Source organism: Bombina bombina, chromosome 3, assembly GCF_027579735.1.
Source record: "Bombina bombina isolate aBomBom1 chromosome 3, aBomBom1.pri, whole genome shotgun sequence".
Classification (NCBI taxonomy): domain Eukaryota; kingdom Metazoa; phylum Chordata; class Amphibia; order Anura; family Bombinatoridae; genus Bombina; species Bombina bombina.
In genome coordinates this window covers 36881819-36909767 of record NC_069501.1, presented here as the reverse complement: position 1 = coordinate 36909767, position 27949 = coordinate 36881819, and the positions used below count along the sequence as shown (strand labels likewise).

The window sequence follows — 27949 nt, the reverse complement described above, 5'->3', positions numbered from 1 at the left end:
ATCTTCCTAGACACAGATTTACGAGCCTGTAACATAGTATTAATCACTGAATCAGAGAAACCTCTTTAACTAAGTATTAAGCGTTCAATCTCCATACCTTCAAATTTAATGATTTGAGATCCTGATGGAAAAATGGGCCTTGAGATAGAAGGTCTGGCCTTAACGGAAGTGTCCAAGGTTGGCAACTTGCCATCCGAACGAGATCCGCATACCAAAACCTGTGCGGCCATGCTGGAGCCACCAGCAGTATAAACGAACGCTCCATTAGGATTTTGGAAATCACTCTTGGCAGAAGAACTAGAGACGGAAAGATATAAGCAGGTTGATAATTCCAAGGAAGTGACAACGCGTCCACCACTTCTGCCTGAGTATCCCTGGATCTGGACAGATACCTGGGAAGTTTCTTGTTTAGATGAGATGCCATCAGATCTATTTCTGGAAGCCCTCAGATTTGAACAATCTGAAGAAATACGTCTAGGTGAAGAGACCATTCGTCCGGATGTAACATCTGGCGACTGACATAATCCGCTTCCCAATTGTCTATACCTGGGATGTGAACCGCAGAAATTAGACAGGAGCTGGATTCCGCCCATACAAGTATCCGAGATACTTCTTTCATAGCCTGAGGACTGTGAGTCCCCCCTTGATGATTGACATATGCCACTGTTGTGACATTGTCTGTCTGAAAACAAATAAACAATTCTCTCTTCAGAAGAGGCCAGAACTGAAGAGCTCTGAAAATCGCACGGAGTTCCAAAATATTGATTGGTAATCTCGCCTCCTGAGATTCCCAAACCCCCTGCGCTGTCAGAGATCCCCATACAGCTCCCCAACCTGAAAGACTCGCATCTGTTGAGATCACAGTCCAGGTTGGACGAACAAAAACAGAATTTATGTTTACCTGATAAATTACTTTCTCCAACGGTGTGTCCGGTCCACGGCGTCATCCTTACTTGTGGGATATTCTCTTCCCCAACAGGAAATGGCAAAGAGCCCAGCAAAGCTGGTCACATGATCCCTCCTAGGCTCCGCCTTCCCCAGTCATTCGACCGACGTAAAGGAGGAATATTTGCATAGGAGAAATCATATGATACCGTGGTGACTGTAGTTAAAGAAAATAAATTATCAGACCTGATTAAAAAACCAGGGCGGGCCGTGGACCGGACACACCGTTGGAGAAAGTAATTTATCAGGTAAACATAAATTCTGTTTTCTCCAACATAGGTGTGTCCGGTCCACGGCGTCATCCTTACTTGTGGGAACCAATACCAAAGCTTTAGGACACGGATGAAGGGAGGGAGCAAATCAGGTCACCTAGATGGAAGGCACCACGGCTTGCAAAACCTTTCTCCCAAAAATAGCCTCAGAAGAAGCAAAAGTATCAAATTTGTAAAATTTAGTAAAAGTGTGCAGTGAAGACCAAGTCGCTGCCTTACATATCTGATCAACAGAAGCCTCGTTCTTGAAGGCCCATGTGGAAGCCACAGCCCTAGTGAAATGAGCTGTGATTCTTTCAGGAGGCTGCCGTCCGGCAGTCTCGTAAGCCAATCTGATGATGCTTTTAAGCCAAAAAGAGAGAGAGGTAGAAGTTGCTTTTTGACCTCTCCTTTTACCAGAATAAACAACAAACAAGGAAGATGTTTGTCTAAAATCCTTTGTAGCATCTAAATAGAATTTTAGAGCACGAACTACATCCAAATTGTGCAACAAACGTTCCTTCTTTGAAGCTGGATTCGGACACAAAGAAGGCACGACTATCTCCTGGTTAATGTTTTTGTTAGAAACAACTTTCGGAAGAAAACCAGGTTTAGTACGCAAAACCACCTTATCTGCATGGAACACCAGATAAGGAGGAGAACACTGCAGAGCAGATAACTCTGAAACTCTTCTAGCAGAAGAAATTGCAACCAAAAACAAAACTTTCCAAGATAATAACTTAATATCAACGGAATGTAAGGGTTCAAACGGAACCCCCTGAAGAACTGAAAGAACTAAATTGAGACTCCAAGGAGGAGTCAAAGGTTTGTAAACAGGCTTGATTCTAACCAGAGCCTGAACAAAGGCTTGAACATCTGGCACAGCTGCCAGCTTTTTGTGAAGTAATACAGACAAGGCAGAAATCTGTCCCTTCAAAGAACTTGCAGATAATCCTTTCTCCAAACCTTCTTGAAGAAAGGATAGAATCTTAGGAATTTTTATCTTGTCCCAAGGGAATCCTTTAGATTCACACCAACAGATATATTTTTTCCATATTTTGTGGTAGATTTTTCTAGTTATAGGCTTTCTGGCCTGAACAAGGGTATCAATGACCGAATCTGAGAACCCTCGCTTTGATAAGATCAAGCGTTCAATCTCCAAGCAGTCAGTTGGAGTGAGACTAGATTCGGATGTTCGAACGGACCTTGAACAAGAAGGTCTCGTCTCAAAGGTAGCTTCCATGGTGGAGCCGATGACATATTCACCAGGTCTGCATACCAAGTCCTGCGTGGCCACGCAGGAGCTATCAAGATCACCGATGCCCTCTCCTGATTGATCCTGGCTACCAGCCTGGGGATGAGAGGAAACGGCGGGAATACATAAGCTAGTTTGAAGGTCCAAGGTGCTACTAGTGCATCTACTAGAGTCGCCTTGGGATCCCTGGATCTGGACCCGTAGCAAGGAACCTTGAAGTTCTGACGAGAGGCCATCAGATCCATGTCTGGAATGCCCCACAATTGAGTAATTTGGGCAAAGATTTCCGGATGGAGTTCCCACTCCCCCGGATGAAATGTCTGACGACTCAGAAAATCCGCTTCCCAATTTTCCACTCCTGGGATGTGGATTGCAGACAAGTGGCAGGAGTGAGTCTCCGCCCATTGAATGATTTTGGTCACTTCTTCCATCGCCAGGGAACTCCTTGTTCCCCCCTGATGGTTGATGTACGCAACAGTCGTCATGTTGTCTGATTGAAACTGTATGAATTTGGCCTTTGCTAGCTGAGGCCAAGCCTTGAGAGTATTGAATATCACTCTCAGTTCCAGAATATTTATCGGGAGAAGAGATTCTTCCCGAGACCAAAGACCCTGAGCTTTCAGGGGTCCCCAGACCGCGCCCCAGCCCACCAGACTGGCGTCGGTCGTGACAATGACCCACTCTGGTCTGCGGAAGCTCATCCCCTGTGACAGGTTGTCCAGGGACAGCCACCAACGGAGTGAATCTCTGGTCCTCTGATCTACTTGTATCGTCGGAGACAAGTCTGTATAATCCCCATTCCACTGACTGAGCATGCACAGTTGTAATGGTCTTAGATGAATTCGCGCAAAAGGAACTATGTCCATTGCCGCTACCATCAAACCTATTACTTCCATGCACTGCGCTATGGAAGGAAGAGGAACAGAATGAAGTATTTGACAAGAGTTTAGAAGTTTTGATTTTCTGGCCTCTGTCAGAAAAATCCTCATTTCTAAGGAGTCTATTATTGTTCCCAAGAAGGGAACCCTTGTTGACGGAGATAGAGAACTTTTTTCTACGTTCACTTTCCACCCGTGAGATCTGAGAAAGGCCAGGACAATGTCCGTGTGAGCCTTTGCTTGTGGAAGGGACGACGCTTGAATCAGTATGTCGTCCAAGTAAGGTACTACTGCAATGCCCCTTGGTCTTAGCACCGCTAGAAGGGACCCTAGTACCTTTGTGAAAATTCTTGGAGCAGTGGCTAATCCGAACGGAAGTGCCACAAACTGGTAATGCTTGTCCAGAAATGCGAACCTTAGGAACCGATGATGTTCCTTGTGGATAGGAATATGTAGATACGCATCCTTTAAATCCACCGTAGTCATGAATTGACCTTCCTGGATGGAAGGAAGAATTGTTCGAATGGTTTCCATTTTGAACGATGGAACCTTGAGAAACTTGTTTAGGATCTTGAGATCTAAGATTGGTCTGAATGTTCCCTCTTTTTTGGGAACTACGAACAGATTGGAGTAGAACCCCATCCCTTATTCTCCTAATGGAACAGGATGAATCACTCCCATTTTTAACAGGTCTTCTACACAATGTAAGAATGCCTGTTTTTTTATGTGGTCTGAAGATAATTGAGACCTGTGGAATCTCCCCCTTGGGGGAAGCCCCTTGAATTTCAGAAGATAACCTTGGGAGACTATTTCTAGCGCCCAAGGATCCAGAACATCTCTTGCCCAAGCCTGAGCGAAGAGAGAGAGTCTGCCCCCCACCAGATCCGGTCCCGGATCGGGGGCCAACATCTCATGCTGTCTTGGTAGCAGTGGCAGGTTTCTTGGCCTGCTTACCTTTGTTCCAGCCTTGCATTGGCCTCCAGGCTGGCTTGGCTTGAGAAGTATTACCCTCTTGCTTAGAGGACGTAGCACTTGGGGCTGGTCCGTTTCTGCGAAAGGGACGAAAATTAGGTTTATTTTTGGCCTTGAAAGACCTATCCTGAGGAAGGGCGTGGCCCTTGCCCCCAGTGATATCAGAAATAATCTCTTTCAAGTCAGGGCCAAACAGCGTTTTCCCCTTGAAAGGAATGTTAAGCAATTTGTTCTTGGAAGACGCATCCGCTGACCAAGATTTTAGCCAAAGCGCTCTGCGCGCCACAATAGCAAACCCAGAATTTTTCGCCGCTAATCTAGCCAATTGCAAAGTGGCGTCTAGGGTGAAAGAGTTAGCCAATTTGAGAGCATGAATTCTGTCCAAAATCTCCTCATAAGAAGAATCTTTATTGAGCGCCTTTTCTAGTTCATCGAACCAGAAACACGCTGCTGTAGTGACAGGAACAATGCATGAAATTGGTTGTAGAAGGTAACCTTGCTGAACAAACATCTTTTTAAGCAAACCCTCTAATTTTTTATCCATAGGATCTTTGAAAGCACAACTATCTTCTATGGGTATAGTGGTGCGTTTGTTTAGAGTAGAAACCGCCCCCTCGACCTTGGGGACTGTCTGCCATAAGTCCTTTCTGGGGTCGACCATAGGAAACAATTTCTTAAATATAGGGGGAGGGACGAAAGGTATGCCGGGCCTTTCCCATTCTTTATTTACAATGTCCGCCACCCGCTTGGGTATAGGAAAAGCTTCGGGGGGCCCCGGGACCTCTAGGAACTTGTCCATTTTACATAATTTCTCTGGAATGACCAAATTCTCACAATCATCCAGAGTAGATAACACCTCCTTAAGCAGGGCGCGGAGATGTTCCAATTTAAATTTAAATGTAATCACATCAGGTTCAGCTTGTTGAGAAATTTTCCCTGAATCTGAAAATTTCTCCCTCAGACAAAACCTCCCTGGCCCCCTCAGACTGGTGTAGGGGCACTTCAGAACCAATATCATCAGCGTCCTCATGCTCTTCAGTATTTTCTAAAACAGAGCAGTCGCGCTTTCGCTGATAAGTGGGCATTTTGGCTAAAATGTTTTTGATAGAATTATCCATTACAGCCGTTAATTGTTGCATAGTAAGGAGTATTGGCGCACTAGATGTACTAGGGGCCTCCTGTGTGGGCAAGACTGGTGTAGACGAAGGAGGGGATGATGCAGTACCATGCTTACTCCCCTCACTTGAGGAATCATCTTGGGCATCATTTTCTCTAAATTTTGTGTCACATAAATCACATCTATTTAAATGAGAAGGAACCTTGGCTTCCCCACATACAGAACACAGTCTATCTGGTAGTTCAGACATGTTAAACAGGCATAAACTTGATAACAAAGTACAAAAAACGTTTTGAAATAAAACCGTTACTGTCACTTTAAATTTTAAACTGAACACACTTTATTACTGCAAATGTGAAAAAGTATGAAGGAATTGTACAAAATTCACCAAAATTTCACCACAGTGTCTTAAAGCCTTAAAAGTATTGCACACCAAATTTGAAAGCTTTAACTCTTAAAATAACGGAACCGGAGCCGTTTTTATAATTAACCCCTTTACAGTCCCTGGTATCTGCTTTGCTGAGACCCAACCAAGCCCAAAGGGGAATACGATACCAAATGACGCCTTCAGAAAGTCTTTTCTATGTATCAGAGCTCCTCACACATGCATCTGCATGTCATGCTTCCGAAAAACAAGTGCGCAATAGAGGCGCGAAAATGAGGCTCTGCCTATGATTAGGGAAAGCCCCTAGAGAATAAGGTGTCCAATACAGTGCCTGCCGGTTATTTTACATAATTCCCAAGAATAAAATAATTCCTCAAAGCTATGAAGTATAAAATCTGCTTATATATCAATCGTTTTAGCCCAGAAAATGTCTACAGTCTTGAAAGCCCTTGTGAAGCCCTTTTTTTCTTATGTAATAAAAATGGCTTACCGGATCCCATAGGGAAAATGACAGCTTCCAGCATTACATCGTCTTGTTAGAAATGTGTCATACCTCAAGCAGCAAAAGTCTGCTCACTGTTTCCCCCAACTGAAGTTAATTCCTCTCAACAGTCCTGTGTGGAAACAGCCATCGATTTTAGTAACGGTTGCTAAAATCATTTTCCTCTTACAAACAGAAATCTTCATCTCTTTTCTGTTTCAGAGTAAATAGTACATACCAGCACTATTTTAAAATAACAAACTCTTGATTGAATAATAAAAACTACAGTTAAACACCAAAAAACTCTAAGCCATCTCCGTGGAGATGTTGCCTGTACAACGGCAAAGAGAATGACTGGGGAAGGCGGAGCCTAGGAGGGATCATGTGACCAGCTTTGCTGGGCTCTTTGCCATTTCCTGTTGGGGAAGAGAATATCCCACAAGTAAGGATGACGCCGTGGACCGGACACACCTATGTTGGAGAAAGAGGCCCCTTCAACTAAACAATGGTGATCCTACTACCAAGTCAGAGAAGAACGAACATTGGGATTTAAGGATATTAATTGTGATATCTTTGTATAATCCCTGCACCATTGGTTCAGCATACAAAGCTGGAGAGGTCTCATGTGAAAACGAGCAAAAGGGATTGCGTCCGATGCAGCAGTCATGAGACCTAAAATTTCCATGCATAAAGCTACCAAAGGGAAAGATTGAGACTGAAGGTTTCGACAAGCTGAAACCAATTTCAGACGTCTCTTTTCTGTAAGAGACAAAGTCATGGACACTGAATCTATTTGGAAACCTAAAAAGGTTACCCTTGTCTGAGGAATCAAGGAACTCTTTAGTAAATTGATCCTCCAACCATGTCTTTGAAGAAACAACACAAGTTGATTCGTATGAGATTCTGCAGAATGTAAAGACTGAGCAAGTACCAAGATATCGTCCAAATAAGGAAATACCGCAATACCCTGCTCCCTGATTACAGAGAGAAGGGCACCGAGAACCTTCGAAAAGATCCTTGGAGCTGTAGCTAGGCCAAAAGGAAGAGCAACAAACTGGTAATGCTTGTCTAGAAAAGAGAATCTCAGGAACTGATAATGATCCGGATGAATTGGAATATGAAGATATGCATCCTGTAAGTCTATTGTGGACATATAATGCCCTTGCTGAACAAAAGGCAGAATAGTCCTTATAGTCACCATTTTAAATGTTGGTATCCTTACATAACAATTCAATATTTTTAGATCCAGAACTGGTCTGAAGGAATTCTCCTTCTTTGGTACAATGAACAGATTTGAGTAAAACCCCAGGCCCCGTTCCAGAACTGGAACTGGCATAATTACCCCAGCTGACTCCAGATCTGAAACACATTTCAGAAACGCTTGAGCCTTCACTGGGTTTACTGGAATGCATGAAAGAAAGAATCTTCTCACAGGCGGTCTTACCCTGAAACCTATTCTGTACCCTTGTGAAACAATGTTCTGAATCCAAAGACTTTGAATCGAATCGATCCAAACATGTTTGAAAAATCATAACCTGCCCCCTACCAGCTGAGCTGGAATGAGGGCCGCACCTTCATGCGGATTTGGGGGCTGGTTTTGACTTTCTGAAAGGCTTGGATTTATTCCAGACTGGAGAAGGTTTCCAAACGGAAACTGTTCCTTTAGAGGAAGTGTCAGCAGTCCGATGCAGCAGTCATGAGACCTAAAATTTCCATGCATAAAGCTACCAAAGGGAAAGATTGAGACTGAAGGTTTCGACAAGCTGAAACCAATTTCAGACGTCTCTTTTCTGTAAGAGACAAAGTCATGGACACTGAATCTATTTGGAAACCTAAAAAGGTTACCCTTGTCTGAGGAATCAAGGAACTCTTTAGTAAATTGATCCTCCAACCATGTCTTTGAAGAAACAACACAAGTTGATTCGTATGAGATTCTGCAGAATGTAAAGACTGAGCAAGTACCAAGATATAGTCCAAATAAGGAAATACCGCAATACCCTGCTCCCTGATTACAGAGAGAAGGGCACCGAGAACCTTCGAAAAGATCCTTGGAGCTGTAGCTAGGCCAAAAGGAAGAGCAACAAACTGGTAATGCTTGTCTAGAAAAGAGAATCTCAGGAACTGATAGTGATCCGGATGAATTGGAATATGAAGATATGCATCCTGTAAGTCTATTGTGGACATATAATGCCCTTGCTGAACAAAAGGCAGAATAGTCCTTATAGTCACCATTTTAAATGTTGGTATCCTTACATAACAATTCAATATTTTTAGATCCAGAACTGGTCTGAAGGAATTCTCCTTCTTTGGTACAATGAACAGATTTGAGTAAAACCCCAGGCCCCGTTCCAGAACTGGAACTGGCATAATTACCGCAGCTGACTCCAGATCTGAAACACATTTCAGAAACGCTTGAGCCTTCACTGGGTTTACTGGAATGCATGAAAGAAAGAATCTTCTCACAGGCGGTCTTACCCTGAAACCTATTCTGTACCCTTGTGAAACAATGTTCTGAATCCAAAGACTTTGAATCGAATCGATCCAAACATGTTTGAAAAATCATAACCTGCCCCCTACCAGCTGAGCTGGAATGAGGGCCGCACCTTCATGCGGATTTGGGAGCTGGTTTTGACTTTCTGAAAGGCTTGGATTTATTCCAGACTGGAGAAGGTTTCCAAACGGAAACTGTTCCTTTAGAGGAAGTGTCAGGCTTTTGTTCCTTATTCTGACGAAAGGAACGAAAACGATTAGCAGCCCTATATTTACCTTTAGATTTTTTATCCTGAGGTAAAAAGGCTCCCTTCCCCCCAGTAACCGTTGAAATTATTGAGTCTAACTGAGAACCAAATAATTTATCACCTTGGAAAGAAAGAGAAAGCAATGTTGACTTAGAAGTCATATCTGCACTCCAAGACTTAAGCCATAAAGCTCTTCTAGCTAAAATAGCTAAAGACATATACCTGACATCAATTCTAATGACATAAAAAATGGCATCACAAATGAAGTTATTAGCATGTTGAAGAAGTTTAACAATGCTATAAGCATTATGGTCTGACACTTGTTGCGCTAAAGCCTCCAACCAGAAAGTTGAAGCTGCAGCAACATCAGCCAAAGAAATAGCAGGTCTCAGATGATTACCTGAACATAAATAAGCCTTCCTTAGAAAGGATTCAAGCTTCCTATCTAAAGGATCTTTAAACAAAGTACTATCTGCCGTAGGAATAGTAATACGTTTAGCAAGAGTAGAAATAGCCCCATCAACTTTGGGGATTTTATCCCAAAACTCTAATCTATCAGATGGCAAAGGGTACAATTTCTTAAACCTTGGAGAATGAGTAAATTAAGTACCCAGACTATTCCATTCCCTAGAAATTACTTCTGAAATAGCATCAGGAACTGGAAAAACTTCTGGAATAACTACATGAGGTTTAAAAACTGCATTTAAACGCTTAGTAGTTTTAATATCAAGAGGACTAGACTCCTCCATATCTAAAGCAATCAACACTTCCTTAAGTAAAGAACGAATAAACTCCATCTTAAATAAATATGAAGATTTATCAGTGTCAATATCTGAGGTAGAATCTTCTGAATCAGATAGATCCACATCAGAAATAGATAAGTCAGAATGATGGTGGTCATTTAAAAATTCATCTGAAATATGTGAAGATTTAAAAGACCTCTTACGTTTAGTAGAAGGAGGAATAACAGACAGAGCCTTCCGAATAGATTTAGAAACAAATTCTTTAACATTAACAGGAACATCCTGAACATTAGATGTTGAAGGAACAACCACAGGTAATGGATTATTACTAATGGAAATACTATCTGCTTTTGATAGGTTATCATGACAACTATCACAAACAACAGCCGGAGGAACAGTTACCAAAAGTTTACAACAAATGCATTTAGCTTTGGTAGAACCAACATCAGGCAGCGCTTTTCCAGAAGTAGATTCTGATCCAGGGTCAGGTAGTGACATCTTGCAATATGTAAAGGAAAAAACAACATATAAAGCAAAATTATCAAATTCCTTAAATGGCAGTTTCAGGAATGGGAAAAAATGCAAAATGAAACAAGCTTCTAGAAAACCAGAAGCCACTGAAAAGTGAGACTGAAATAATGTGAAAAAAACTGGCGCCAAGAATGACGCCCACACATTTTGGCGCAAAAATGACTCCCACATTTTTTGGCGCCAAAAAAACGTCCGCAATACACATACGTAAAAAATGACGCAATTACAAAAAAACTTGCTCCAAAAAGTCTTGCGCCAAAAATTACGCAATAAATAGAAGCATTTTCTGCACTCGCGAGCCTAACAGCCCGCAATTTTTAAAAAAAAGTCAATTGAAAATTGAAGGTAAGAAAAATGATTTTTATATGCATTTTCCCAAAATGAAACTGACAGTCTGAATGAAGGAATACTGAATATCCTGAATCATGGCAAATATAAGTTTAAACACATATATTTAGAACTTTACATATAAAGTGCCCACCATAGCTTTGAGTGTCATAAATAGAAATAAGACTTACTTACCCTAAGACACTCATCTACATATAGTAGATAGCCAAACCAGTACTGAAACGAGAATCAGTATAGGTAATGGTATATAAGAGTATATCGTCGATCTGAAAAGGGAGGTAGGAGAAAAAATCTCTACGACCGATAACAGAGGACCGATGAAATAGATCCCCTAGATGAAGACCATTGTATTCCAATAGGCAATACTCTCTTCACATCCCTCTGACATTCACTGCACTCTGAGAGGAAAACCGGGCTTCAGCCTGCTGCGAAGGGCATATCAACGTAGAATCTAGCACAAACTTACTTCACCACCTCCAAGGGAGGCAAAGTTTGTAAAACTGAATTGTCGGTGTGGTGAGGGGTGTATTTATAGGCATTTTAAGGTTTGGTAAACTTTGCCCCTCCTGGTAGGAATGTATATCCCATACGTCACTAGCTCATGGACTCTTGCTAATTACATGAAAGAAAGGAGAGCACTCACCTTATTTGCACACACAAGGGAATAAACTATATTTCTTTCTTAAGGTGGTGAGAGTCAATGATTTCTTACTTGTGGGAATTCATCTACTGGCCACCAGGGGGAGGCAAATACATCTTACACCAGAGCTTTAAGCATCCCTAAAACTTCCCTTTCCTACCCAATAGTTCGCTGCCTCAACAAGGAGAAGGCAAGGATAGAGGTGCTCAGGATTTATTGAAGAATTACAGGGATATTAATCCCACATTTTCCCTTAATAGAAAGTTCCTGAATAGAGGGCCATAGGAGAGTACTGGCTGTGCAATTGTGGTCACAGACCTGCCACATGTGTCGCTGGGATAGTTCCTTTATCCTCCTCCTGTTGGACATGAAGATGTCCTCCCTCTGTATATCCTCTACTATTATAGTACAGGATGGGCTCTCTACTGTACCTGCATACTGTAATTCAGGGTAAGATTAGTGGTGGGGCAACTAATGGGTAAGTACCTGCATTTCCCTTTACAGCCCTTTATTTGTTGTTTATTGGCTTGCACTACACTTAGTTTACTATGGAGCAGACTGGAACTGTCGCTACTGGGTTAGATGCTGTGGCTCAGTGGTTATGTTTGCTGCCTACTAAACCAAAGGTTGCAGGTTTGAATCTGTCTGCAGTTGCAAATGTCTTATTATAGGGGAGATCAACAGACTTTGTGTTCTTATCAAATAAATGCTTGCAAATTGATTGTCTGCCCTCCTGCTAAGCTTTGCTGTACTTGTCTACATTCTGTTTTTAAGTCTCAGATGCTATGACTACCGCTGTTTCACTGGTTTGCACCCACCTGTGTATACCATTCTGGGTGGCGTTACTGATTTTTCACCAGATTTCAAGAATCATTTAAGGTTCAATATTTCTGAGGTTATAGCGGTTATGCCGCTTTCAAGTAGGCGTAAGCGTAACAACATTCCTTTTAGTTCCTCTACTACTGGTGACGTACTTACTGCTTCTATGCATCTCAGACCAGATCATGTCTCTTCCTGAGGGTGAACCGTCTGCAGAAAAAATATGTTGAAATTCAGACCAGGAATCAGAGGAGTCTACCTTTTAATTTTATGCAGAACCATTTGATTTCCTTACTTAAGGAAGTGTTGAAGACTTTAGGGGTTCAGGTCTCTAAGTCAGTGAAACAAGCCTTTACAGCACTTGGATATTTTTTTCCAGACCCAAATCTAGGTCAGTGGAGATTTATCAGGTACCTGTCTTGGTCACTGTTATTATTTCCAAGTAGTGGGATAAACCTGATGTTTAGTTCTCTCCTTTCCTTAAGTGAACCTATGTATAGGAGTTGAATGGATTTCTCCGGAGGTCTTTCTACAGGGGTGTCTCCTATTCCAATTAGCTGTGGGTATTGCCTGTGTTGGAGACGTAGCATCCATTTGGTGTGATTCCTTATCTGACAGTTTCAGAGGAATCATCCCTGGTAGATATTCAAGAGCGCATTCGCTACTTGCAGCTGGCACACTCCGTTATTTATGATGCAACCATTCAGATTATACTTATTAAAGCAAAGAATACGGCCTTGGCAGTACTTGCTAGAAGGGCGCTGTGGTTAAAGTTGTGGTCTACTAACAAAGAATAATAGATGGCTGACTTTAGAGATTTCAAAGGAAAGCGCTTGTTTGTTCCAGGCCTGGATTTTTCCACGCAAAAATCAGATTCCATAAAAACACCTGGAAACCTAATCCAGTCTGGAATCAGTCCAAGCAGAACAAGAAGACAACTCCCAATGTAAAATACGCATGAAGATATGGCCATGATCCAGATTCTGTGCTGGTAGGGGGCAGATAAAAGCTTTTTCAAAAGGCATGGGCTTGGTCCGTCCAGGATCCCTGGGTGATGGAAAACCGGAAAGGCATACTGAATCCTTTCAGTATGTACAGGATTTTGGGGATATCGGAGTAATTGTTCTCATCCCTGCAACAGAACAATGGACAGGATTTCATTCCAATCTTTTATGTTCCAAAGAAGGAAGTGTATTTTTGAAGGTTCTAGGCGATTTACTATCAGTTGTCAGAGCTCAGGGAATAGCGGGGACACCTTAATTGGACGAGTTTCAGTTCAAGTCCCATCTTTACATTAGCGACCGTGCACACTGAGAAACTACTTTGGTTTCTTTACAGTGATGTTTGGAAGGTAAATGGGACCAAGAGTTCCTTAACCCAGTGTACAAGAGTTGTCATGTTGTTTCTTACAGCCAAATGTGAGCTAAAGCTACCATCAGCTTGCCGAAAGCAACAGTCCCTATCTCAGGCTTCTGTAGCCCAGTGTATGTAGGTTGTGGGTCTGATGGTGACAGCCTTAGATGCCATTCAGTTTGCAAGATTTCTTAGTTGTCCAATATAGCTTTACAAGCTACATCAGTGGAATGGGGATCACACCAACCTGTCACAGTTAATTCAGGTAGTCAAGACAATCTCTTAATTGGTGGCCATTCCATGTCTCACAGGATGGTATTCCTGCATCAGTTATGGTAAATACTTACCATGAACGTTAGTTTGTCAGCTTGTGGAGTGGTCTGGGGTTCTCGAAGATCTCAGGGGGTTTGGTCGCCTTAGGAGGTGAGGATGCCAATAAATGTCTTGAACACCATGCGATTTTCAGAGTGCTTAAGACTTGACCTATTCAAGGATTGGTTCCTTTCATTCGTTTTCAGTCAGACAACATCATGGCAGTAGTCTACATCAATCATCAGGGTTCTCTAGTGATGAGCAAGGTTTCTCAGATCTTGAATTGGGTAGAAGTGTTCCATCTCAGCAATTCACATTCCTGTAGTCAGCAACTGGGAAGCGAACTCTGAGTCACCAAATGTTACATGCAAGGGGAATGGTCCCCTAACCAGAAGATTTTCGATCAGTTGGTGCATCTCTGTAGTCTTACAGAGATAGACTTAATGGCGTCTCATCTGAACCACAATCTCGCAAGATATGGGTCAAAGTTGATAGATCCTCAATTGGAAATGTAAGATGCTTTGGTAGTTTCTTGGTTGTATTAGCTAGTTTATCTTTTTCCTCCAATTGCTCGGAACAAGCAGGAACATCTTTCTGCAATATTAATAGCTCATGCTTGGCCATGGACATGGTATACAGATCTAGCCCAGATATTCAGGTCTCCTCTGTGGCATCTTCCTTAACTACCAAGTCTACTTTCTTATGGTCTGTTCTTTTATCACAATATTCAGTCTCTAATATTGACTAATTGGAGGTGCAATGCTTAGTTCTTTCTCAGAGTTTTTTTTCTGACTCTTTAATAGAGACATTGATTCAGGCTCAGAAATCTGTCACTAGGAGATCACAGTCTTGGTGTTCAGATCAGGAATATACATGCATTCTGTTAAAATTTCTCAAATTTTACAATTCCTTCAGGATGGCTTAGACCAAGTTTTATTGGCCAGCGCTCTAAAGGGTCATATTTAAACTCTTTTGGTTTTATTACATAGGAAACTTGCTTGTCTTCCTGTTATTCAGGCCAAATTGAGAATTAGACCTTTTATCAAGCCTATTTCTGATTCATGGAGTTTGAATTTAGTTCTCAAAGTTTTGCAAAATCCACCTTTTAAACCTATGCATAATCTAGTTATTCAGTTATTATACTGGAAAGTCTTATTTTTGTTAGCCCTTTTTTCAGCTAAGACTGTATCTGAATTTTCAGCTCTCTCTTTGTACCTACCATACAAGGATATGAACTTTGGTTTTCTACATAAGGTGTTTTCTCCAGAAAACATTAATCATGAAATTGTGTTGCCTTCCTTATGTCCCAATCCGAAACCTTCATAGGAGAGATAACTGCACAATCTGAATGTGGTTAAGGAAATTCTATTTCCAAGCTACTAAAGATTTCCATCAGTCCTCTAGCTTGTCTGTCCTGTTTTCAGGTAAACATAAGTGTTAGAAGGGCCACTTCATTTTCTTTAGCTTCATGATTAAAGAGTTTGATTCTCAGGGCTTACTTGGAGGCAAGAAAATTGCAGCCTTCATGAATTACAGCTCATGCAGCCCGTTTTGTGTCTAAATCGTGGGCTTTTAAAAATGAGGCTTCAGTAGAACAAATTGCAGGGCAAGAACTTGGTCATCTTTGCATACTTTTACAAAATTTTATCATTTTAATTTGTTTGCCTTGGTGGAGACAGTTTTTGAAAGGATGGTCCATCAGGCAGTAATTTCTGGTAAAAAGGTGCCTGCCTTTCCTCATTATTTCACCCGTTTTCCTTTGTGGACTCCACAGCTTGGGCATTAGTTATCACAAAAAAGGAATCTTGGACTCTCGCCACCTTAAGAAAGAAAACAATGTATTCTTACCTGATAAATTCCTTTCTTTCTTGGTGGTGAGAGTCCACAAACCTGCCTAATTTTACTTCTTGGCAGCAGTTCTGGTTTGCATCTCTTTACCCTACTTTCTTTCTCACTTCTTCCTCCTGTCCTTGGCTATACGGACTACTGGGAGGGAAAGATAAGTAGGAGCGATACTTAGAGCTCTGATGTGGGGTATCTTTGCCTCCTCCTGGGGGCCAGGAGATGAATTACCACAAGTACAAGTAAGGGATTGTGGACCCTCGCCAGCAAGAAAGAAAGGAATTTATCAGGTAAGAATAAATTATGTTTTGTGTGAGTGAAAACATTCAATTTCATACTTTATAAAGGTCACATTTGCCCATAAGCAGCCATCTTAATAAACTAAATAAGATTAGTACTCCTAAGAAAGAGCAAATAAGGGCAAAAACACAACAGTACTGCTATTAATAGTTTATCCAGCCAGAACTTCACCTCACATGTGTTTCACATCACTACAAGACCTGATAAAAAGGAGGGTCCTTAAAATGCAGAGTGAAATGTGAGCCAGGTGGTTACTTTTGTTTACATAGCTTTTCTATGGCCAATACTACAGTTCTGAAATTTGGCAGTAACACAGCAGGCTTTTTAATCTCATAAGGTTGCCAACACCTCTTTAAGTCAGTCATGGTTGTACGTAAAAAAAAATCATTAACTTATCTTTTAACCAATTGTCCTATGAACATATAGCAGCATTGACTAAGAGCTTATCATTCTGCCCAACTGGAAAATTTAACAAATTTGAAGCAATTAAAGGATATACAACTATATGTATGAAAATTGAGTCTAAAAAAGTTCTTTGCTAATAAATAAGATCCCATTTGGACAGATGAGGAACTTTCTACCCTAAAAGATTTGGAGAGTCTTCTAAATGAAAGTGAAGAAACAGAGAAAGCAAGTTTGAAGCAAAATTTAAAAGCTAAATCCCCTTTTTTACCCAAATATAATACATCCCCCTCAACAAGAGGTCTTTAACCAATTGGTATGTTATGAGATCTCTAATATAAAAGTTGGACCTACCACCCAAAATCTCACCCCTGGAGAAAAACGGCATTTAGAGAGATTAAAACTTGGGAAGGCGTGATCATAAGCGAAGCTGACAAGGGATGAAACATAGTTATCTGGCCTTTCCCCATATACATCAAACAAGTAGAGAAACATCTTAAAAACAAGCAATGTTATCAGAAATGATTTAATAATCCCTGTGAAGTAGGGCTGCACGATTAATCGCGGATGCAATTTTAAACCGCCATTAATCGCTGTAGTTTTAAAACCGCGAGAGTATGCAATTTTTAGCCCCACCCCATTTGACATCACCTATGATGTACAGGAGGGCTGCCGACTTGCCGTGCCCGCCTTGCGACATTGAGCCGACTTACTGGGGAGCGCTGTGGCTGATGCAAGTTACAGAGAGGGGTGTATGCTGTGGCTGATGCGGGTTACAGGGAGGGGGGCGATTTACCGGGGTGCGCTGTGGCTGATGCAAGTTACAGGGAGGGGGTCCGACTAACCGGGGAGCCCTGTTGGTGATGTGGGTTACAGGGAGGGGGGCCGACTTACTGTGGAGCACTGTGGCTGATGCGTGTTACAAGGAGGGGGGGGGGGGCGACTTACCGAGGAGCGCTGTTACGGGTTACAGGGACGGGGGCCGACTTACTGGGGAGCATTGTTGCGGGTTACAGGGAGGGGGCATTGTATTGTCAGTCTCAAAGATGTTTCTAACCATCAACATCTAATCCCTATTATGTCAATTTAAAACGTCCAAGATCCTTCCAACACACCTGAAGTAAGGGATGATTTTGGCAAAGCTGATAGTCCCCTTGATCACATAGGTAACCAGGTCCGCTATGTGAGGTAGCATTGAGAAGCTATTTGATTGAGCATTGTCAAGGCTATCCATTAGAGGCGACATCCGTACTATGGGCTAAGAGAGAGAGAAAGAGGGGGGGGAGAGAAAGAATGAATGAGAACCACAGAAACATAATTCAGGTTTTTTTTTTTACCTTTCAAAGCATTTAACACTTTGGGCTAGATTAAAAGTGGCACACAAATTATTGCGCTAGCGTTATTGCGATCAATTGTGCCCCATTTCCATTGCACTGGTACTGAGCGAAATTGCTAATTCGCTAGCGCAATCTTGATTTACGTGAGAATATTTACCGCAATCTCAGAGCTGTGGTTAACTGTTTTCCGAAAATTAAAAGTTGCAGAAATCCATTACAAAGTACTCTTACACTCATAATACCACTGTCAAATAAAAATTATTTAAAATAAATATTGCATAGAAAAGTTAAGGGTTCAAAGATATGCAATCTCTGGTGTTAGAAATCAAATCTGCCAAAGGGATTTATCATAGAGATACATACATATACGTGTCTCAATATGTGTATGTAAATATATATTTATCTACATTAAAAAAAGATATCATTTTTCTTTACCACCATCATTGCAGTGTTTCTACCCTAACCTTTATACACTACACCATATTGGCGTCTTGAGCTGGGATAACAGTTCTTGCGTAACTTGTATTCATCATTAAAGGGACAGTATACACTAATTTTCATGTAACTGCATGTAATAGACACTACTATAAAGAATAATATGCACAGATACTGATATAAAAATCCAGTATAAAACTGTTTAAAAACTTACTTAGAAGCTGTCAGTTTGGCTCTGTTGAAAAGGTAGTTGGAAAGCCCACTGCAAGTGGCAAATAAGACACTCCCCCCCTCCCCCTTCTTTTGCATATGAAAAGACCCTTTACACAAACAGGAGCAAGCTGGAGAAGGTAGCTGATGGTATTCACATAAAACTTTGGGGCTTGGTTAGGAGTCTGAAAATAAGAGCAATGTTATTTAAAAATAAGCAAAACTATACATTTATTTAAAAAAAACAAACTTTATGGGCTATATAAATAGATCATCTACAAAACATTTATGCAAAGAAAAAATGAGTGTATAATGTCCCTTTAATAAGTGATACACAGAATTTGCCACCTCAGATTCGTGGTTAAACAGAAGCTACAGATGAAATAACTTGCTGATATCAGTATTCTACATTGGGAGAATGTTCCCTTATAGGATTTTACTATACCTCATACTGTTGAGGATAACAACTCACACTTATTTCTGATACATATCATTTATCAGATTACACTATATTGTTTTTTTCTTTTTGTTTTGTTGTTTCTTCTTCTTTCCTTTAATCCTTTGTCTTTTGGCATAATATTTGAGAGCACTGTCTGATTTTCTCACGAGTATATATATATATATATATATATATATATATATATATATATATATATATATATATATATATATATATATATATATATATATATATATATATGTGTGTGTGTGTGTGTGTGTAGCCCAGCAATCCAACCTTTAATGTGTATTCAGTACCTGGGTGCTATCCTCAATGTTTATATGTAAACTTTTTGTTCAGAAGGACACTCACAGGCATTTTTTACATCAATCCAACAAGTACTTGTTATTTTCAATACATAAGGTTTTTCAATTTGATAGTCAACGTTTCAGGAACCTATTTGGGCCTTTCTCAAGACAAATATATTCTACAAAAAAAGCAAAATTGAAACACATATAGTTCAAACAATACAAAAAATACAAAAAACAAAATACTGTGTAAAATCAAACAACAATGACACCCCTCACTTCAAGTAAAACAGAAAAGGTTAAAACTGGAACAAGATAAACTAAACACTAATCATTCTAGGATAGACTACAATTTCATAGATATATAGCACAGAATTCATATGGATACATTTTCATGGGGATATGGCAAGGATCTCTAAAATTAAATAAATAGCGACAATAGATATTCAATAGCATGGAAAATGATAGATGGTCGAATATAGATTAACACAAATACAACCACTGGTATCTGAACCACAACCCTTATATCAGTATATGAGAATTAGTGGAAAAACACAAACATCCTCTTAACCAGATATGGACAAAGGGCAACAGCATTTCTAACACCTAGCACGATTGTCACGAAAACAGCCAGTAGATAGTCATTAATATAACATTGTGTACGGTGTATGTACAAAGAGTACAAATCCCAGGTCATAGGTGAATGAATTCAGCTGGCAAATACTAATACCACACGGTGGTTGCAGGGACCTCACATAAAACCAAACTATCAGCGCATGTTCCAAAACCGGGTAAAACACAAAATGTCTAACAGTGGACATGAAAGCATGCTAGCGTGATTGCATAAACTAATCAAGAGGAATATACACAAAGGTGGGTATCCGACATATTACGCCAAACAACAGCCTCACTAGTAACCAGTGTTAATTTTGACGGCAAGTTTCAATTTAGTCTTAGTTTTAGTCTTTTGACTAAAATGCCATTTTAGTTTTAGTCATATTTTAGTCATCTGAATTGTTTTAGTTTTAGTCTAGTTTTAGTCGACTGAATCTCCAATACATTTTAGTCGACTAAATCTCCAGGAGATTTTAGTCAACTAAAATCTAAGGGGTTTAGTTAAAGTGTAATGCATTATTTAAGCATTTCTCTATCATTTGCAAACTGATTACATACTCCAGGAGTAAACATAGCACCTGTTAATAATTATGGTATTAAGGTTTAAACATGCAATATAGACACAGATTTAGCCGTTGTGATATGTAACATCTTTATTAAACTTACAATTAAATAAAACCAGGTTTCATAAACAAACAGAGCAACTTTAAAATTTAAAAAAAACAAAACTGTATTGGCTGTATTGCACATATTACCCAATATAAAAACTTTAACAGTTCTCTGTTAATAATTAAAACAAGTATCAAGTAATATAACAAAAAAGTATCCAAAGCATGTACCGATAGGAAAAGAAAAGAGTCCCTTGATATCCAACTTGTAGATAAAAAACAGCAAGCCTTTATTTAAACTTTTCAGCAGGATAAAACATGGTCATATAAAAACTCTCAGCAGAGAGACAAGGTGAAAATGTCTGACCGGTTTCGGCCCTGTGTGGCCGTAGTCATAGACAGTTAACAGGTATCTATGGTGCACACCTTATATACCTGTTAACCACTCCCCTACTGGGAGTGGTATTGTGAATTAACATAAAAACAACTTGTAACTCTGTGCTTTAAAGAAAAGAGGGGGGGGGGAGAGAATCGAATATAGTACAAATATAGTACAAAAATATAAAAATAATAATAATGATCATTGGAGAATCAAATGAATAATATGAATAATATAATATAAGGATATAGGGAGATATAAAAAAGACATACATATAAATAAGGGCTATAGGTATTATAGTCGTCTCATATATATACAGATGAGGTCAGAGAGAATTAGTGAGACTAATGTGTAAATAAATAGATGGTTAAACTAGTGTTCATATAAATAAATAAATAAATGATTGCATAAATGTATACATACACATCTAGATATTAAAATAAATTAAGCCTATTCTACAAAACAGAATAAGATAGAATATAAATTAATAAATTAATAAAAGTTAACGCTAGTGTCAAAGAAAACCAGATGAACAACTTGAGCATAGATGTTGCAGTTATAATAAAGAATAGGCAATCTATAAAACCTTATATAGGTAATTAGTAATAAGTAAATATATATATATATATACAAATGTGCAAACAAATACCTAGATATATGCTAAAGCCAAATAAATGATTGGCCACTCAAAATATTTTGTATGAGCTATATAGTTGATACATCTAGACACTAGTCAACCTAATATTATTTTTATTATATTATTATGCCCTCCACATCTTAGCCTGATGTATGCATATCAGTCTAGACAATTTACTATATATTTGTGAGTATAACTACCTAATTAGTGTCAGGAATTATATTAGGTGAAATTTGAATAATGTCCGAAACTATCTATGCCAAAAATTTATAATATCGAATTCTGAGTTAAAACCCTCAGGTACAAGGCTACCGAGCCTGTGGATCCAATAGATCTCTTGCCTGGAGAGGATATGAAGTAAATCACCTCCCCTAGGTGGTCTGGACACAGACTCGATAGCCCGCCACCTGAAGGTTCCAACATCTCCCATATGTACATCCAAAAAATGTTTGGATAAAGCAGAAACAGCCCTTTCCTGGGAAACGTAAGAGAGGTGCTCTCTAATCCGTTTGCCCACAGGCCTAGTCGTTCTACCAACATATTGCTTTTTGCACTGGGTGCATTCAATTAAGTAGATGACATATCTGCTACCACACTTAATGCAGCCCCTGGTGTCAAAGACCTCCAGCGTCGTGGTTGAAGAAAATGATTTTGAAACAACCATGTGGTCGCATGACTTACATGTCTTTTTCCCACATTTGTATGTTCCCTTAACTTGTAACCAAGAGCTGCCACTCTCCTTTTGGGGCAGCATACTGGGGGACAGCATGTTGCCCAGAGACACATTACGTTTATAGATGAAATTACATCCATCATCCATAATGCGTCTCAATACTGTGTCACCTCGGAGTATGGGCAAATTCCTTTCAATGACCTTACAAACCTTATCGTATTGGTTAGAGAAGGCAGTCACTAGAGTGGGTTTAATTCTGGAGGTAGTATCATGACTGAGTATGTTTTCTCTTTTCTTACCCCCATTACCTCTCATATCCATTACGGAGACTTCCATAAAGGCCTTATTGATGAGGTGTTTGGAATAACCCCTCTCCTGTAATCTCATTTTCAAATCCTCACTCTCCCTCAGGAAGTCCTCTCTCCGGGAACAGTTTCTTTTAATGCGCATGAATTGACCTTTGGCAATGCCTTTAAATACATGCCTCGGATGGCTACTTCTGGCATGTAACAGCGTGTTCCCGGAGATGGGCTTCCTGTAGAGAGTTGAGGATACACCCCCAGTTTCGCCATCAAAACTGAGGGTAACATCCAAGTAATTAATGCTGGTCTGGTCCCACTCAAAGGTGAAACGCAGACCAACACTATTGATGTTGAGCCAATTGACTAGTGTGTCAAGTTGATCTTTACTACCTGACCAGATGACTAGCAAGTCATCAATGTAGCGCAGATATTTGACAATATATTGCGTATAGTTTCTGTTACCCCCAAAGACATGGAAGCGCTCCCACCATCCCATAAACAGGTTCGCGTAGGAGGGGGCAAATTTCGCCCCCATAGCGGTTCCACGTCTCTGGAGGTAAAACTTACCCTCGAACATAAAGAAATTATGACGGAGTAGAAAACTAACCACTCTAAGTACATAATCTCTCTGTTCGGGTGAAATTTCGGTGTCCCTTTTCAGAAAATACGAGATGGCCTGGAGGCCACACTCGTGAGGTATGGAGGAGTACAGAGACACCACATCAATGGTAGTCCAACTGTACCCCTCCTCCCAAGTCACATCCTCAAGTCTTGAGAGCACATGAGTGGTATCTTTCACAAAACTTGGTAGTCTTTGAACTAGTGGTTGCAGGAATTGGTCCACCCACTTGGACAGGGGTTCCAAAAGGGAACCAATTCCTGCCACTATGGGCCTACCTTGTATGTTCACCAGACTCTTGTGAACCTTTGGGAGGTGGTGGAAAATGGGTGTCACTGGATTATCAACAAACAGACAATCATATGTCTGTTCATCAATGATGCCCATCTCCACACCATCATCCAAAAGGTCACTCAGGATGGCTTTGTACTCTGGAGTTGGATCCTTAGATAGGCTCATATAAGCTTCGGGATCCTCAAGTTGCCTTAATGCCTCGTTTATATAGGTTCCTGTATCAAGAACAACCACGCTTCCCCCTTTGTCTGATTGGCGAATTACCACCTCCTTGTTATTTTGTAGAGAGGCAACCGCCTCTCTTTCCAACCTAGACAAATTGGAGTTATGATTATATTTCCTAGATTCATCTAGTTGTGTAAGATCTTCAATAACTCTCTTGTGGAAGACTTCCAAGCTTTTACCCCTCATTTGTAGTGGGTAGAACTTAGACCGTGATTTCAGATTATGTTGTTTATTGTGTCTTATTGGTGTTTCCTCTGTTCTAGCCTCTTGTGTACCACTCAGATCTTCTAGATCTGTTAAAGCGCAGACATCACTGAACGGCATATCCCGAACAGGCCCCTCCCTTTCTCGATTATGCACTACAGTAGGCATACTATCAGTGGATGTCGAGAAAAACTTCCTCAGGGTAAGATCCCTTATCATTTTATTAACATCCAGTATGGTCTGGAATAGATCAAAGTCCCTAGATGGAACAAAGTTAAGGCCATACCCCAGGACTTTTCTCTCGACATCTGTGAGCTGATAGGAGGAAAGGTTAACCACCGAGAAGTCACTCACTGGTATCTGTGCCCCCTGGTTCTCCTGTTCTCTCTCACTGGATATCTCTGAGTCTGAGTAGGTGTTTCCTCTTTTCTCTGTGTGTGGCCCCTCCCTCCCCCTCTGGGTTGTTTTGGAGCCCACTGAAAAACCTGCATATTAGATCCCATATTATTGGTAGCAGTCTCTCTCGTAGTGCCAGATTGTGAATAGGGAGACCGCCCCCTTCCACGGCGGCCTCTCCCACCTCTTTTGGGTATAGCTCCCATTGCTCCCTTAGGGTCCTTTAAGATACCCCTTGGCATAGAATTAAATTCTGTGTTTTCTGACAATTCAGATGTTTCACCCTCTGAGCCTGAGCAGCCCTCATCATCAAAACTTGAGGCAAATCTATCCTCATCAGACTGCTCAGGTTCCGAATCCGAGAAAGACACCTGTTTTATTCCACCCGATCTATTTGTCTTATTAATATCTTTATCAGGTTTCCTTGGTGTTGTATCCTGACCTGAGTGATGTGCCCTGGATCTATCCTGATGTGTGTGTGACCAAACTCTCCCTCTCTGTTTCTTTCGCCATATGTAAACTGTGCATTAATCTTTCTGATCACGTATATATTTTGAGTGTTTAATTTGAATAATTAATTTCTTAGACTCTTCAATAACACCCTTTAGTATGGCATCATATTCTGGATATACATTACATGATTTATATTTATTCATATCGCCCTGTAGGGCGATTATCTTTTCCTTAACCTCTATCAACAGGGTATCTTTATATTCAATCAAAAGAGCTATGAGTTTGAGTGAACAGTCCGTTAGTGCCTGATTCCATCTTTCAATGAAAATAGGATCCTTTACATCGTAGGTGGGGAATTTGTTTATCCTCAGGCCCCTTGGGATCATTTTCATACTGATATATTTAGACAGAATCCATTTATCCCATTTTAATTTTTGCTCTTTCTTCTTTAAATTCTCCAAGTCATAAAAGTAATCTCCTAGTATTGTATTTGGTGTATCACTTTCAAACACATCTGTTAATTCTAATGCATCCCAATTTTCTTCATCCATCTCATTAAGAGAGAAAAAAGAGTCTGATTGTAACATGTTATCCATTCTTAAATATACTCAGTATCAAAAAAGTGCCTTATAGCTACTTCGCTTGTAACAAATGAAATATTGCTTTAAATCCTTTTTCAAGAGATCAAGGGAAATCCCATGCACGACACAGAAAATTCACTGCAGTAGAAAAATGTATTAATCATGTTCCACTTAGCTGAATAGGGGATAGAAAGTTATTGTATCACTGAACTATAAACAGGGAAAAAACCAACAAAGAGGAGAGCAACCAATGTTGCTCAAAGCAAAGTTCAGAACAAAATACTATAGTATGCTGTGAGAGAGACTGTCACCTTCGCGACATGTAATGTTAAATGGGATAATGCAGACTGATACCAAAACCGGAGGAAATGCAGCTAATCCACTTGCATTTGGGCTCAGGGTAGAAGGCAGGCTATTGATGCGACTTTTTTTATATAATAAGGTATTATATTTTATTCCTTATTCTTTAGAAAGACCTGTAAAATAGGCCGTGCAAACAAGATACCTTGAAAACAGTCACTGTTAGACATATGTATCATAAACTTTATGCTCCAGCCGTGAGATGTGTTCACATACGCCACCTACATTTATCACACTTGCAGGAGTAGGATGATTAAACAGTTAATGATATTATTTGCCTGTCAGCTCGATATCCATAGCGTTAATCAGGCTCAAGTTTATACACTATTCCTCATCTCCATAGCGAAAAACGCAGGGTCATAACATGTAACATGTGAATGATCTGTAGCGGATATAAATAGGCAATACTCACAGCGCTGGATCTCAGTATCTCTTGCGGTTATTCAATGCCTAATTATCAGTGCCGGCTTCTATAATCCTCCAGTGCCTGGGTTCTGTTGTGGAGCAAGTGAAGCAATCCCGGGTGTGAGTAGCTAATGACGAGCTTCCGTTCCCAAGTAACACTACTCCGCCTCTCTCTTTGACGCACACATTCCCCTGTCAGCTGGGATCATCCGGGGATCCGTGTCGGCTGGTATATGCTGGCGGAAGTGGAGTCCCTGTACTCCACAGTAGAAATATAACAAAAAAGTATCCAAAGCATGTACCGATACGAAAAGAAAAGAGTCCCTTGATATCCAACTTGTAGATAAAAAACAGCAAGCCTTTATTTAAACTTTTCAGCAGGATAAAACATGGTCATATAAAAACTCTCAGCAGAGAGTCCCCCAGTATGCTGCCCCAAAAGGAGAGTGGCAGCTCTTGGTTACAAGTTAAGGGAACATACAAATGTGGGAAAAAGACATGTAAGTCATGCGACCACATGGTTGTTTCAAAATCATTTTCTTCAACCACGACGCTGGAGGTCTTTGACACCAGGGGCTGCATTAAGTGTGGTAGCAGATATGTCATCTACTTAATTGAATGCACCCAGTGCAAAAAGCAATATGTTGGTAGAACGACTAGGCCTGTGGGCAAACGGATTAGAGAGCACCTCTCTTACGTTTCCCAGGAAAGGGCTGTTTCTGCTTTATCCAAACATTTTTTGGATGTACATATGGGAGATGTTGGAACCTTCAGGTGGCGGGCTATCGAGTCTGTGTCCAGACCACCTAGGGGAGGTGATTTACTTCATATCCTCTCCAGGCAAGAGATCTATTGGATCCACAGGCTCGGTAGCCTTGTACCTGAGGGTTTTAACTCAGAATTCGATATTATAAATTTTTGGCATAGATAGTTTCGGACATTATTCAAATTTCACCTAATATAATTCCTGACACTAATTAGGTAGTTATACTCACAAATATATAGTAAATTGTCTAGACTGATATGCATACATCAGGCTAAGATGTGGAGGGCATAATAATATAATAAAAATAATATTAGGTTGACTAGTGTCTAGATGTATCAACTATATAGCTCATACAAAATATTTTGAGTGGCCAATCATTTATTTGGCTTTAGCATATATCTAGGTATTTGTTTGCACATTTGTATATATATATATATTTACTTATTACTAATTACCTATATAAGGTTTTATAGATTGCCTATTCTTTATTATAACTGCAACATCTATGCTCAAGTTGTTCATCTGGTTTTCTTTGACACTAGCGTTAACTTTTATTAATTTATATTCTATCTTATTCTGTTTTGTAGAATAGGCTTAATTTATTTTAATATCTAGATGTGTATGTATACATTTATGCAATCATTTATTTATTTATTTATATGAACACTAGTTTAACCATCTATTTATTTACACATTAGTCTCACTAATTCTCTCTGACCTCATCTGTATATATATGAGACGACTATAATACCTATAGCCCTTATTTATATGTATGTCTTTTTTATATCTCCCTATATCCTTATATTATATTATTCATATTATTCATTTGATTCTCCAATGATCATTATTATTATTTTTATATTTTTGTACTATATTTGTACTATATTCGATTCTCTCCCCCCCCCTCTTTTCTTTAAAGCACAGAGTTACAAGTTGTTTTTATGTTAATTCACAATACCACTCCCAGTAGGGGAGTGGTTAACAGGTATATAAGGTGTGCACCATAGATACCTGTTAACTGTCTATGACTACGGCCACACAGGGCCGAAACCGGTCAGACATTTTCACCTTGTCTCTCTGCTGAGAGTTTTTATATGACCATGTTTTATCCTGCTGAAAAGTTTAAATAAAGGCTTGCTGTTTTTTATCTACAAGTTGGATATCAAGGGACTCTTTTCTTTTCCTATCGGTACATGCTTTGGATACTTTTTTGTTATATTTCTACTGTGGAGTACAGGGACTCCACTTCCGCCAGCATATACCAGCCGACACGGATCCCCGGATGATCCCAGCTGACAGGGGAATGTGTGCGTCAAAGAGAGAGGCGGAGTAGTGTTACTTGGGAACGGAAGCTCGTCATTAGCTACTCACACCCGGGATTGCTTCACTTG

General features: G+C 40.1%; 1 protein-coding gene across 3 annotated transcripts in view; it reads right to left on the bottom strand.

Annotated features, from left to right (window-relative positions):
* NR1I2 (nuclear receptor subfamily 1 group I member 2) overlaps positions 1–27949 on the bottom strand; it is a 483563-nt gene that overhangs the window by 123659 nt on the left and 331955 nt on the right. For all 3 annotated transcript variants that reach the window (XM_053705788.1, XM_053705789.1, XM_053705790.1), the window contains one exon: positions 17428–17570. In XM_053705788.1, the coding sequence (XP_053561763.1) occupies positions 17428–17570 (143 nt within the window). The remainder of the gene's footprint in view (positions 1–17427; positions 17571–27949) is intronic.